Source organism: Nicotiana attenuata, chromosome 8 (assembly GCF_001879085.1).
Source record: "Nicotiana attenuata strain UT chromosome 8, NIATTr2, whole genome shotgun sequence".
NCBI classification, from domain to species: Eukaryota; Viridiplantae; Streptophyta; class Magnoliopsida; order Solanales; family Solanaceae; genus Nicotiana; species Nicotiana attenuata.
Window position 1 is genome coordinate 12,691,104 of NC_031996.1, and position 15,037 is coordinate 12,706,140.

Below are 15,037 nucleotides of genomic sequence, written 5' to 3' on the forward strand. Positions count from 1 at the left end.
AACTCCTAAAAATTAGGGAAAAACTTAAATTATAATTATAATTTTGTCCAACATAAAATCAATTTTTAGAGGGTAAAAACGACGAACTAGATTTCGCTAAGGGCTTTCGTGCTTTTAATATATATATATATATATATATATATTTCTTATTTCTTTATATTCCTCGCAATTATAGATTTACTTTATGATTATTATTCATATTTATGCTCTCTTTCCCTAACCTAAACGAAACTATAGAGAATTTTTCCTCTACAAGAGGCAAGTGTAATATGATAAATTACAAGGATATTAAAGTGTTACAAATCCGAACTTCGAGGGAGACTTGTGAAATTATCCAAAAATTTTATTTTCAATATTGCCTGCGAGTAGGCAGCAAACTATGGAGATTTCCTCTATGTTTCATTCTAAAATGGCTCTTTCATCACCTTTGTTCTCTTCTTCTTCTTTTCCAACTTCCAGTAGAAAGAGACCCAACATTCACAAGTTCAAGTTACAGTCTTCGACCTCTGCGGCAACGAAGATAACAACCGATTCTATTCCCCGGACTGAGGCAGGCGAATTTCAGAACGTACTCACAGATTATGTCTCTCCTAATTCTCAGTTTCCTGTTTCCCGTAATGATAGACAGTCGGCAATTCTTCAGATTCAGGAGTCGTCTGACTTGGGTTCTGCTCTTCCAAGGTTTGGTTTTTTCTTTTGGGCTTGAATTAAGTGTTTTTTTTGGCTTGAATTAAGGGTGTATGACAACTGTTAAAGCCAGCTGGCCCAGCTCGTTGGTCAAGCGGGGTAATCTGTTGTTAAATAAAAAAAATTAAGGGTGTATGACGGAAAATGGAGCAATTATAAGTCCATCACTTTTGGGTGGGAGTCATTTTCTACTATAAATATTCACTTTTATTCTCTCTCTTTCAATTTTAGTCTCACTTGTTTCAATTGTGCGACAGACATTATAGTCATCTTTAATTTGACACAAAACGTCAAAACATGAAAATATTTCTCTCTGTATCTTATGTAAGTGGTTGTTGGTTCTTGTATGTGCTTTGACGGTGAAATGTCAGGTACCCATTTTCTGGGTATTTGCAACATTTTGTCCGTCTTTTAGAACGGCACTTGAGATGTTCAGTTGAAATCTCAACTGGGAATCGAGAAAGAGTTTCTAATTTTATGCATCTAATTGTATTAACTGCTTTTCAGGCTTGGTGAGACGCTTAAAGTACAGGATATGAATGTGATTTTGCGCTATTTTGGGAAGCTAAGTAGACGACAGGAGCTTTCTCAGGTTCTGTCAGCAAACCTATCAAGTTCTCTTATTTTGTTAATAATTATGCTTTAGAGTTTCCAATGTTTTAACAGTCTTTCTGATGGTAAGGCAACAGTAGTATCTGGTTCTCCCTCGTTTCCAATTTTTATGGTAAAGTTTGACCCGACATGAAGTTTAAGAAAAAAATATGAAAACTTTTAAAACTTGTGATCTTAAACATTCATAACACTTGTGGAAGTATAAAACTTTTGAAACTTGTGGTCTCGAACATGCCATGATATTTTTGTGGCTATAATTTTTTTTTTATTAAGAATGAAATGTATAAAATTAATTGTTTCTAAATAGGTCACGGGTTCGAGCTGCCGAAATAGCCTCTTGCAGAAATGCAGGGTATGACTGCGTATAATAGACCCTTGTGGTCCGGTCCTTTCCCGGTCCCGCGAATAGCGGGAGATTAGTGCACCGGGCTGCCCTTTTTAAAATATGAATATATACTAATCTTTCTGGAACCTAATAATTAGGAAATAGTGCCAAACAAAATCAAACAGAGGGAGTAAAAGCTTTTTTTTATGAAATCAGAAGCTTTTCTGTCAAATTAGGACTCTCCCAACATTTCAGCATTAAAGTGCAGCTAATATGTGGAACAATTGTTGGGACATTGGAGAAAAAGGTCGAGAAACTAGCCCTATAGAAGCTTGATCACGTATATTTGAAGAGAGTCCTTCTGCAAAGTGTGTCAACCAAGGAACTATGTAGAGCGTTGCATCTATCGTATTATCTTCCCTTGTTGCTATTGCGGAGCCGGAAAATCTACCTCCTTCCTCTTCTCTTACTCATGTCCTATTTTTCTTCCGTAACAGAGAGCACTTTTGCCTTCTTCTTGTCTTGTCTACTTGTTCAAAGAAGATGAAATCATGTTAATAAGAGAAAAACCAAAGGGGTACAACCAATAAAGGAGGACTGATATGCAAAAGAGAGGAAGTTGTATGCAGTAATATATACTCCCTCTATCCTAATTTATGTGGCATAATTTAGATTTCAAGATTCAAACTTCTTAATTTTTGATTGTGACACATAGAATTTTTAAATTTTTGACACAAAACATATTTAAAATAAAGTCTTTAAGTTTTTTGTGTCTCCAATTAATAGGTGTTCTAGTTTCCTTAAAAAAAAAGAAATAAAATTTACATATATGAAAATAACTTAAAAAGCACTATAAGTCTCAATAATTAACAATTTAAAATATTTAAACGATATATGAAAAAGCCGTGGTCAAAGAAAACTCGTTTGACTCTCGAAATTCGAACACCACCGCATAAATTGGGACAAAGGGAGTATATATATCTGCTCTAAATATTCATATTAAATAAGGGTTTTGCTGACCTACTACGTGAGGCTTGATGTTAGCAATGTACCCATTTTTTATTTACCCAAGATACCCCGGTCACTTTTTTCATCTATTGATAAAATCATTGACAATTTGGTTATTTTATTTTAAAGAGAAAAAGATTGTACAGCTTATTCAACAACTCCCAATCTGTTCTCATTTGGGAACCTGCATCCCCATTCTCCTCTATCGGATAAGCAACAACAGTAAAAATTTTCCATCTAGAATACTCTGTGTTTGGAAAATCTTAAGTTGACAAAGTAATGGAATCCAATAGTAGAATTGACTCGACTAGGACTCCAAATATTTGAATGGACGAAGGTGAAAAAGAGACTTTTTTCAATATCAAGACTGTTTAGCGTGAAAATGGTAATAACAATTAAATTTGTTGATGGGACTCTAAAAATACGTGATATATTTTTATGCTAGTTGTGGAGCAGTTGATGCTATGTGTGTGTAGTTTAAGGATGAGACGCGAGCTAAAATAAAGCAGTAATCGAACTGAGAGATAGCCGTTCGGGGCCTCGAGCTAGTCGATTTGGGGCCTCGAGGTCGGGTCCCGAGCTCGGGCTCGAGCTATCAGGGGGAATCGGGGAAGGGCTAACATAAGCAGTAATATTAAAGGAGGCTCTTTATGGCCAATGACAAGCAACAAATAAGCAATAAATGTGGAACAAGTATGAAGATAATAAAATAGAGCAACATTATCAAGAGTGTGTTAGAGAAAAGAGAGAGTTTATCATATATTTCATGTAGAGTCTTTGGAACAACATCAGTCCTCTATAAAATAGTAAAAATTCCCTTTATATAGAAGGGGAAAACTTATACAGTAAGGCATCCGTTAGCTGTAAAGGTGTGAAGATGAGACGGCTAGAAGTGACGCCCCGATTAGGGCTCAGAGTAGCCTGGCTAGGCTTTGTCAGACATAGCCGCGTCTTGGGGACTTCCCATTTTTACTCTAGCCCCGACCGATATCCTCTTAAGGCGGGGTGTCGATGGACTCCGAGGGAGAAGACTCGAGCGCATCTTTGCAGCCTCGAGGCTTCGAGGCGATCTTCCGAACTGCCTCGATGACGGGAAATTGGACCCTCCGATTTTGCCGTATACAGATAATCTCCACGTTTCCTATAACGAAGTGATAGGAAACGAATTTAAGCTTCTTCCTCCTCATGTTTTCTTGTAATCAGCATCGGTCGCGAGATGCCGAGGCGCGATACGCACGTAGCCCCTGAAAATCTCCGTATTGATTATGGCAGTTGATTGTCTCTTGGCCTTCTTTAATACGCAGAGCCTTTATAAATACTCCCCTTCTCCCTTTCGGAATCTTCTAGCAATGGCGAAAACTTCTGTCTCTGCCTCTCAGGAGATCGCAGTTTCATCATCTTCGCTTTTATCTCAAGGTGAAGTGGCCACACCTCCCCGCGTCGAGGACTGTGTCCCCGGACCCTTTGCGATGACTTCTGATTTCAATGTCGAAAGACCTTCCTCGAAGCCAGAGCGTTGTGAACCCGTGACTCGATATATCAGCTCGATAACGGACGTTGGAAGGGTGAAAACCGACTGCCGCTGGGGGGATACCGTGCTTGCGGAGGTCCCTGCCCGGGAAGAAGATATTACGGCATATAAGGCCGGCTTTCTGAGTGTGTACACCTATCCATTCACCTTAGGGTCGGTGGGCCATCCTCGCCCCCGATCGACCCCGTGATTCTCGATTTCTAACGGCGGTATCAAGTAACCCTTGGCCAAGTTCATCCTTCGTTCTGGCGCATGGTTTATATGATCAGGCATTACACAAACATGGTCGAGGGGATGCCCTTCACCCTTAACCACCTGATCAGGATGTATAGCCCTTGTCTCCTCCGTGGGGGTCTAATCAAGCTACGCTGTCGAGCCCCGAGGTCTCTCTTCGCCTGCACCGACGAACCCGGAAGTGGAGGATGGGTGAGCCGATTTGTTCGAGTGAGGACTTCCGACCTGATTCCGGCGGAAAAGATGCCGTTTCCCGAGAAGTGGAACGCGGGGCGTAAGTAGACGCGCTATCTAGACTTCCTTTGCTTCTTTTTGACAATGTCTCTCCAAGCATCTAAGCTTTCTTCTCGTACCACTTCAGCCGTAGCGACTTACCCTGGCGCGGTTCCGGATCTCCGGGATTGGGTCGGCCGCTTGTATTCGATCTGCCCATATGCTGAGCGAGTGTGGCGCGATTTATCCCGAGCTCGATGGGAGGCCAAGGATCATGGTAAGCTCCGAAACTTGCTGCGGCCGCATTCTTTTATCCGAATTGCTATTTCGCCTCTGCATTTGTATAGCTCTGGGGGAAGTCCCGTTGGTGAAGGAAGCATTGCCCGTTGAGGGGAACGCCCCGGTGCCCAGCGAGAGGAAGAGAATGCAGGGGGATCCGTTGGGCGGGCCGCCGGAATTTAAGAAGGTTGAGGCGAAAAAGTCTAGGGTCGACCCGACAGTTCTGACTCCGGAAATGGCGGAAAACCCTCGAGCTGAAGGTGAGGGGGAGAGTAGCTTCCCGGCGGCTCCCGAGAAGCATTTAATCTCGGCCAATACATGGGCCGTAGGGACAGAGGCTTCTGAACCGGAGCTTGATGCCGCTGTGGTTCAGCTTCGTGGCGGGGAGACCATGGACGGAGTATCAAGTACTACTCCCGAGTTGGCGGGCGGCCAGGATTCTCCTCGAGTCGAGGTGCTCTTGATAGGCAGTTTGGAGGGGCCCAGCCCCGAGGCCTTGGGCGAACAAGGGGTGGATCATGCCAATGCCGTGGTCGTGATTGATTCTCCTCAGGGAATGGCTCTACCATCTCGGGGTGTTCAGGTTGGTCCGCATGAAGAGCCCCCCGATGTAGGGGCACCAGTCGGAAGCAGAGATGCATCCGAGACACTGCCAATAGTTCCCGGGGGAGTTCCTGAGGTCGATGCTTCGCTTGTTTTTGACGAAATGTGAAATGGGCAGACTTTGTGAGAGGGTAATTTTTGCTAACTCTGTCCGCCGCTCTGGGCTGCTTCCGATCTTTGGTTTTTCCTAACTTATCTTTTTTTTTTGTGGCCTCAGGCCAAGGCGTTTTATAGCCAGGTTTTCACCCTATACCAGGATGAGATGACCCGTTGTGAGCGTGAGAAGGTCTATCTTACCGAGCAGGTCTACCCATCTTCTGTTTACTATTTTCTGATTTTTGTTAGTTTTCAGTGCTTTAGCATCTTGTACCCGTTTTGAGCAGTTTGAGAAGGACAACGCTTTGCTGAAGGAGGAGCTTCGGGCCAGAGATGCCGAGATTTCCGAGCTTAGAAGGTACGTAGGGGAGATAACTTCCGAGAGGGACACCCTCCAGGGGAAGGTGACTTCAATTGGGCGTCAGCTCCGGGATGCGAAGGAGGACAGCGATAAGTATAGAGGTCTCAGTTCCGGGCTGGTAGCTGCACTTTCTAGGATCAAAGCTGAAGCCGAGGCGCTTGTATCTTTGCATAGGGAGGAAGCTATCGCCGCAAGCGCTAGCGTGGAGAGGGCGTCTGGGGAGGCTAGTCCGAGATCAACTCGAGCTGTGACACGTGTTTGGTTGGAACCTCGAAAGCAGACCTCTGGAGGTGTGCCAGGCGGCAGCTCGGGTGGTGCCGAAAATGAGGGTGAAGCCTCGGAAAAGGAAGATGCCGTTGAGAAAGGGTCGCTGGAGAACTCGTAGTTATCGGGGTGTGACCCCTGGCGGAGCCATTGAGGATGTAGGCCCGATGATGGATTAAGATCCTGTCCATTTCCTTCTTCGTATGTTGCATTTTCATATTTTCATATGTATGAAAAGGAAACTTTGTCGCTTTGCTTCCTCCATTCCCTTTTCTGTCTTAAATTTGGCCGGGTGATCCGGCTTCAAAGTTGGCAAGAATCCTTAGATTCGTGATACGGCCCTGGGGCTCATCTGGTAGGCCCAGGGGCTCTTACGAGCTCGGTCGATGCGACCTCTAGTGTAAGCAGGCATTTGAGCACTTATGCTTTTGCTCCACTATTTCGAGTAAAGTCTCCGAGTCGGGTTTCGACTCGAGCCCATATATCCCTCAAGCTTTTGTATGGGCCGGCGAAAGTGGCTCTTACGTTTTAACTCTTTTTGGATTCAGTCTCTGAGTCGGGCTACGACTCGAGCTCATTTGACCCTTAAGTTTTACGTTTGTATTGGGCGGGCGACAATGGCTCTTACGCCTTCGATCGAAGCGATCTTTTATGTAAGCTGGCGACAATGGCTCTTACGCTTCGCCCTTAGGCGTGTGTATGGCCCTGAGGCTCGTTAGGCTGGTAACTATGGCTCTTACGCTTCGCCCTTAGGCGTGTGTATGGCCTTGAGGCTCGTTAGGCTGGCGACAATGGCTCTTACGCTTCGCCCTTAGGCGTGTGTGTGGCCCTTAGGCTCGTTAGGCTGGCGACAATGGCTCTTACGCTTTGCCCTTAGGCATATGTAGGCTTTATTTTCCTCTCGTTAAGGACTTTTGCAATGATTTTGCCTGACCTGTCGTCGGTTCGGGAAGAACCCCGATTTCCAGTCGTTTGTGGCGATGTTCGAGCACCTCGTAATGTTTGGCTCGTAGGCTGAGTAGCTCGAAGCCTTATGATATGGAGCTGACATGGTCGAAGCTCTTTTGCCTGTCGAGGGTAGCCTGTTTAACCGGTTCTTTTCGAAGTAGATTCGAAGTAATGGCCTATGATTTTGTAGCGACGGTCGGGCGTCCCCGAGTCGCGTTAGTTCGGCTGGTGCAGCCGTATGACCGTAGTCATCTATGTTAGGCCGGAGCCATTTTTTGGTCCCGAATATAGTAGTTTAGGCGTCTATATCGAGGGTATGCCTTTTTAGGGGTCTTACAAATTCGATATATAGCCTGAACTTCGAGATTGATTTTATGCCGGTAGTAAGGTCTTACAAAACTTTCATGCCTTTTGAGGTCTTACAGTCTGTGTTGTTGCTTTGTGCAAGTTTTACAAGACCGAGTCTGCCCGCTCGGGTCTTATGGTTTCGGGTTTTTTGCTGAATGGCGATTGGCGACAGTCTCCGAGTCATCGAGTTCGTTTTTGGCTTGAGAACCGCTACTCGTGAGCTCGGGATTGCCTCATTGAGGGCTTACGACTTTGAAGATTCCGACCCTAGGTCGCGCATATGCTGAGTTCTTTTGGTGCCAGTCTCCGAGTATTCGGGACGCTTTCTTTTTGGAAATATTTCATGATTTCCGTGCTGCCTCGTTGAGGACTTACTAATTCGGAGTTTCGACCCTGAGGTCATGCGGGTGCCGAATTATTGATGGCAGTCTCCGAGTATTCGGGACGTTTTTCGATGGAGGAATCATTCTGGCGAAAACGCTGAGTTTTCTTTGGAGCATGAGTCATGCTGGCAAAAAGCATTCCTTGATTATTTGGCACTAGTACATGTGCTCCCGCCATCGGGGCTTGACTATGCGGACACGGTTCATTCGGCCGTTTGGTTCGGTACATCGTATTCCCATTGGGGCCCTGTTCGGCGTTCGTTGGCTCTTCGGAGCGGATGATCTTCCGAAAGGATGTCCTTCGGCGTTCGTGATTGATAGCAAAAGAAGCTTTGGAGACTTGTTGGATTCCCCTTAGATAGCATATAGGTGTTGCCTCGTTAAAAACCCTGCCAGCAAACCCTTCTGGGGACAAAATCTGGTCGAAGGAAAAGAGTGTAACACTTGCCCGGGGGCACTCGCGGAGTTCTCAATGGGACGTCCTAGCAATAATATCGCTTTTGCATTGATATGTTCCAGTTGCTCGGAAGCTGTTCGCCCTCCATGGTGCCGAGCTTATAAGATCCTTTGCCGACTATTCCGAGGACGCGATATGGCCCTTCCCAGTTCTGTCCTAGTTTTCCTTCATTAGGATTTCGTGTGTTGAGAGTGACTTTCCTTAGGACCAAGTCTCCGACCCCGAAATACCGGAGGTTCGTTCGTCTATTATAATACCTTTCGATTCTTTATTTCTGGGCGGCTATTCGAATCAGCGAAGATTCTCGTTATTCATCCAGTAGTTCAAGGGACGTGGTCTTGGCTTCGTTGTTCGAGCTCTCGGTAGCGTGTCGGAATCTGGCGCTCGGCTCCCCGACCTCCACGGGTATCAACGCTTCGGCGCCGTACACTAATGAGAAAGGTGTTTCCCCTCTGCTTGACTTGGAAGTCGTTCGCTATGCCCACAGTACTTCGGGCAACGTTTCTCTCCACTTCCCTTTGGCGTTCTCCAGCTTCTTTTTTAAGTTTTGAATGATGGTTTTATTCGTGGATTCGGCCTGGCCGATTGCACATGGGTGGTAAGGCGTTGATAGGATTCTCTTGATTTTATGGTCTTCAAGGAACTTTGTCACCTTGCTCCCAATGAACTGCCTCCCGTTATCGCATGTTATCCCGGAGGGGATTCCGAATCGGCACATAATCTGATCCCATATGAAGCTGATGACTTCCTTCTCTCTTATTTTTTCGAAGGCCTGCGCTTCCACCCATTTGGAGAAATAGTCAGTCATAAATAAGATGAATTTAGCTTTACCTGGTGCCGTTGGCAGGGGGCCGACGATGTCCATCCCCCATTTCATGAATGGCCACGGTGATAAGACCGAGTGTAGTTGCTCGCCGGGCTGGTGGATCATAGGAGCGAATCTCTAGCATTTGTCGCATCTTCGGACGAATTCTTTGGTGTCTTTTTCCAAGTTGTCCCAATAGTAGCCTGCTCTGATCACCTTCCGGACTAAGGAGTCGGCGCCGGAATAGTTTCCGCAAGTGCCCTCGTGAATTTCTCGGAGTACATAATCCGTGTCACCCGGCCCCAGACATATTGCTAGGGGGCCGTCGAAAGTTCTCCTATACAAAGTCTTGTTTTCGTCGAGCGAGAAACGGGTTGCTTTGGTTCGCACGGTCCTTGATTCTTTTGGGTCCGCGGGCAGCTTCCCGTCCTTTAGATAATCAATATATTTATTCCTCTAATCCCATGTCAGGCTGGTGGAGTTAATCTCAGCGTGACCCTCCTTGACCACCGATTTAGATAACTGAACAACAGCCCCGGGGAGTAGGTCTTCTTCTTCAACGGAAGATCCCAGATTTGCGAGGGCGTCGGCCTCGCTGTTCTGCTCTCGGAGTACGTGGACTAAGGTCCATTCTTTGAAGTGACGTAGTGCGACTTAAATTTTGTCTAGATACCTCTGCAGTCTATCTTCTCGAGCTTCGTAGCTCCCGTTTACCTAGCTTACTACCAGGAGTGAATCGCATCTTGCCTCGATGGTCTCGGCTCCCAAGCTTTTAGCCAGTTCTAAACCTGCAATCATAACCTCGTACTCGGCTTCGTTGTTAGTCAATTTTGTGGTTTTTATACATTGTCTGATCACGCCGCCGACGGGTGCCCTCATGACTGTACCAAGCCCGGAGCCCCTTATGTTTGTGGCGTCGTCTGTGAATAGGGTCCATATCCCGGAGGACGTCCCTGATTTTAATAAAAGTTCCTTCTCTACCTCGGGTAGGAGAGGGCGAGAAATCGGACACGAAGTCCGCCAGGATTTGGGATTTGATGGCCGTTCGAGGTTGATACTCGATATCATACCCCCCGAGTTCGATGGCCCATTTGGCTAATCGGCCCGATAACTCGGGTTTATGCAGTATGTTCCGGAGGGGGTACGTCGACAGAACGCAGATACGATTGCATTGAAAATATAGCTTCAGCTTTCGCGAAGCGCTTATCAGCGCGAGAGCCAATTTTTCCAAATGGGGATACCTGGTTTCGGCGTCCCCTAGGGTCCGGCTTACATAATAAATAGGGAATTGCGTACCTTGCTCCTCTCGAACCAGTACGCCGCTTACCGCTATTTCAGACACGGCCAGGTAGAGATAGAGTGTTTCGTCCTCCTTTGGTGTATGCAGCAAGGGTGGGCTAGTCAGATATCGTTTTAGCTCCTCTAAAGCGTGTTGGCATTCTGGAGTCCATTCGAAGTTGTTCTTTCTTTTAAGTAAAGAGAAGAAATGGTGGCTTTTGTCTGACGATCTTGATATAAATCTGCCCAGGGCTGCTATCCGCCCTGTTAGCCGCTGCACGGCCTTTACGTTGTTTACCACCGTGATTTCTTCGATGGCCTTAATTTTGTCGGGGTTAATCTCGATCCCCTTATTCGATACCATGAAGCCCGAGAATTTGCCCGAACCCACCCCAAAGGCACATTTCTCAGGGTTGAGCTTCATGTTGTAATTTCTGAGGATGTTGAAAGTTTTCTGCAAATGAGTTTAATGGTCCTCTGCGCGCAGGGACTTAACTAGCATGTCATTAATATATACTTCCATTGATTTTCCTACTTGATGCTCGAACATTTTATTAACTAGGCGCTGGTACGTTGCTCCTGCGTTTTTTAGCCCGAAGGGCATTACGTAGTAGCAATAGGTACCATATTTTGTGATGAACGAAGTTTTCTCCCTGTCCTCGGGGTTCATCTGGATTTTATTATACCCTGAGTAGGCGTCGAGAAAGGTGAGGGTCTCGTGGCCGGCCGTAGCGTCGATCAGACGATCGATGTTAGGCAGTGGTAAGGAATCTTTGGGACACCCCTTATTCAGGTCTTTATAATCCACGCACATTCTTAGCTTGTTTCCCTTTTTAGGTACCACTACTACATTGGCCAGCCATTCGGGGTATTTTACCTCTCTAATGGATCCTATTTTAAGAAGTTTTGTTACCTCTTCTCTGATGAAAGCATGTTTTACCTCAGACTGTGGTCTTCTCTTCTGCTTTACGGGTTTAAATTTGGGATGAACGCTCAGTCTGTGGGAGGTTATCTCCGGCGGAATTCCTGTCATATCTAAGTGGGACCAAGCGAAACAATCGATATTGTTAGTAAGAAATTGAATGAACCCTTTCCTGAGTTCGGGGGTTAGCCCTGTTCCCAGATATACCTTACGGTCTGGGAGGTGTTCGACCAAAATGGTCTGCTCCAGTTCTTCGACCGTTGACTTAGTTGCGTCCGATTCTTCGGGTGCGACGAAGGTTCGAGGGGTGGAGTAGTCTTCTTCTTCGTCCTCGGGGGCCTGTGTGTTCCTAGGCTCGTCCAAAATCGGGCCCGTGGGGATCGGCACCTCGTGGCAAACCGCGAACATTTTCTTAGCCGCCTGCTGTTCTCCGTACATGGTCGTTACGCCATCCTTTGTGGGAAATTTTATCATCTGGTGCAGGGTTGATGGTACTGCCCTCATGCTGTGTATCCAAGGCTTGCCGAGCAATGCATTGTACCTCATGTCGCCATCGATGACTTGGAATTTGGTGTTTTGAATTGCGCCGGACGTGTCGATCGAAAGGGTGACCTCTCCTCTCGTTACCTCGCCGATCATGTTAAAGCCGTGGAGGATTCGAGAGATGGGAGTAACTCGATCGAGCAGCCCCAGTCGTCCTACCACCTCTGATCTGATTATGTTGGCCGAACTGCCTGGGTCCACGAGCACACGTTTTATCTTAGTGTTGTTTGAAAGAAACGAGATTACCAATGCGTCATTGTGCGGTTCTGTCATGGCCTCGAGATCCTCTTCGCTGAATGCGAGGGTGCTTACGGACACGCGGTTTCGGGTCGGCCCCTCTTCTGTAGTGGATGTTCTCGTCCGCTTGAACATGGGCCCTTGGGGGTGTCAGTCCCTCCAATAATCATACGGACGTCGTGCTGAGAAATCTCTCTTTCCGCCCAGGTCGAGCTTTGCGGTGGAGCACTGACATTTGGGACAGCCATGTCCCTCGCTTTGTGGTTTTCGAGGTTGTTGTTCCCAACTCTGTTCATTGAGCGAGACATTTTGACCTGAAATCGAAGATCTTGGACAAGAAGGAGTGTGAAAGATAACTTGCGTTGTGTAACGAAACTAGCAAGAAAATAATCACTATTATTTTTAGCCCCACGGTGGGCGCCAAACTGTTTACCGTGAAAATGGTAATAATAATTAAATTTGTTGATGGGACTCTAAAAATACGTGATCTATTTTTATGCTAGTTGTGGAGCAGTTGATGCTATGTGTGTGTAGTTTAAGGATGAGACGCGAGCTAAAATAAAGCAGTAATCGAACTGAGAGATAGCCGTTTGGGGCCTCGAGCTAGTCGATTTGGGGCCTCGAGGTCGGGTCCCGAGCTCGGGCTCGAGCTATCAGGGGGAATTGGGGAAGGGCTAACAGAAGCAGTAATATTAAAGGAGGCTCTTTATGGCCAATGACAAGCAACAAATAAGCAATAAATGTGGAACAAGTATGAAGATAATAAAATAGAGCAACAGTATCAAGAGAGTGTGTTAGAGAGAAAAGAGAGAGAATTTATCATATATTTCATGTAGAGTCTTTGGAACAACATCAGTCCTCTATAAAGTAGTAAAAATCCCCTTTATATAGAAGGGGAAAACTTATACGGTAAGGCATTCGTTAGTTGTAAAGGTGTGAATATGGGACGGCTGGAAGTGACGCCTCGATTAGGGCTCAGAGTAGCCTGGCTAGGCTTTGTCAGACATAACCGCGTCTTGGGGACTTCCCATTTTTACTCTAGCCCCGACCGATATCCTCTTAAGGCGGGGTGTGGATGGACTCCGAGGGAGAAGACTCGAGCGCATCTTTGCAGCCTCGAGGCTTCGAGGCAATCTTCCGAACTTCCTCGATGACAGGAAATTGGACCCTCCAATTTTGTCGTATACAAGGACAACGAGGGAAGAATAAACGAGTATGCTTACTAAATTTACATGATTTATAGGCTAAAGTAGACATGAGACAAGCAGGTACTATTTTCTGAAGCGTAAATAGATTCGGATGTCTCATTGCTTACGAAGTAACTTTGGAGGGTTAGTAATAGGTCAGGCTGTGAGTGACCTTAAAGAGTTAAGGTACTAAATTCAATTTGACTTACGCTCGATACCAATGATCTTCCCATAACCTATCTTGCATAACAACAAAGTTATTAAGAAAGGTTACTGAACAATTAAGTGCTGAGACAGGCGACTAATGGATGACAACTAGGAACATAAAACTGAGTTTAAAGTCATAAAGGGAAAATAGGATAACTTGGCCTACTCCGATTGCCGTGGTTTGTGAAACATTGGTGTTGACTTATGTGAGTCCACCAAACTATAGAGAACCTGGTCCTCTATGAGACTGATACACAGAATGCTGTAAGGACTGAATGTAAAGAAGGCCAGAGATTTTCTACGTGGAAAAATCCCACACAAGGGGATCAAAAAACCACGACCTACACTTGTAGGCTTTAAACTCAACTAACTTGTAATCTACCTATTACAAGCCACTTTGCAAACTCCCTTTTGCAAAGACTTCAAACTAACTTGTGATGCACCACCACAAGCCACTCTACAACTCTCCTAGTTACGGAGGATTTAACTTATGACTTCAAACTAACTTGTGATGCACCAACACAAGCCACTCTACAACTCTCCAAGTTACGGAGGATTTAACTTATGACTATTTCTAGTCACAACATAAACTCTAAAGTTTACGAATTTGGTTTGTTCCTAAGATAGCGCTTCTAAGAAAGCAAACTAGGAATTACAATGTAGAACAATTAACAAGATTACAACTCAACTATGGACGTACATGAGACTCGATTAGAAGCTGATCCTTAGTGGAGTTGTCTTCTTGTTCTTGACACACACAGTGACTTCAAGGCTAGATGAACTTTGTTATGCTTGAGAGAATGTCACTGAATGCACACCGGAAGTGTGTCTTCTTGCACCAGGTTGTTTTATCACAAAAGATATCGCAATAGGTAGTGATGTCAACTCTTGGTGTACTTCTTCCAGGTGAGAGGTGACTGCTGCACAGTCTAAGCATCCACTTCTGGGCATATGCGTTCCAGCTGGATAGTGGGCTTTGTACTTCCTGTCAGGATACACCAGCAGACCAGGTCCTAGTTGTGTACACACCAGCAGACCAGGTCCTCGTTGTGTTCCTCTTCTGTAGCAACTGCCAGATGATCACTTTCTTCTGTCAGATTCCAGCTGTGTACCTGACTTGTACTTTCTGTCAGATAACCCTGAAGCAGTAGGTCCCTGTTGTGTTTCTTCCTTTGCTGGTTTTCAGGCTTAGATTAGTTTACATGAAATGTATGTCCTGTGCGCCAGGTGCTCTATCTGGTTCTTCATGACAAGTTTGTTAGATCATCATCAAAACATAAAATACTGAAAAACCCATCAATTGGCAATGTGACAGCAGTAAAAGAATGAGAATAGGAAATAGAAGAGAAGAGATTTATTAAAAACAATAACAAGCCCAGTGTAATCTCACTGGTAGAGTGAGGGTAACATGTATGTAGCCTTACCCCTACTTTGTGCAGATAGAGAGGCTATTTCGGATAGACCCCCGGCTCAGTCCAACAAAGTTGCAACATAAAAGCATTATATATA

General features: G+C 45.5%; 1 protein-coding gene across 2 annotated transcripts in view; it reads left to right on the top strand.

The window, feature by feature from the left end:
* The window catches only part of LOC109230936 (pentatricopeptide repeat-containing protein At1g10910, chloroplastic), a 39,273-nt gene continuing 24,598 nt past the window's right edge, over window positions 363-15,037 (top strand). The window contains exons 1-2 of one of the 2 annotated variants that reach the window (XM_019396428.1): window positions 363-681; window positions 1,195-1,279. In XM_019396428.1, coding sequence (XP_019251973.1) covers window positions 380-681; window positions 1,195-1,279 — 387 coding nt within the window. In that variant the 5' untranslated portion in view covers window positions 363-379. Of the gene's footprint in view, window positions 682-907; window positions 1,012-1,194; window positions 1,280-15,037 lie in introns of those variants that run through there. The other variant, XM_019396429.1, reaches the window with a different exon arrangement.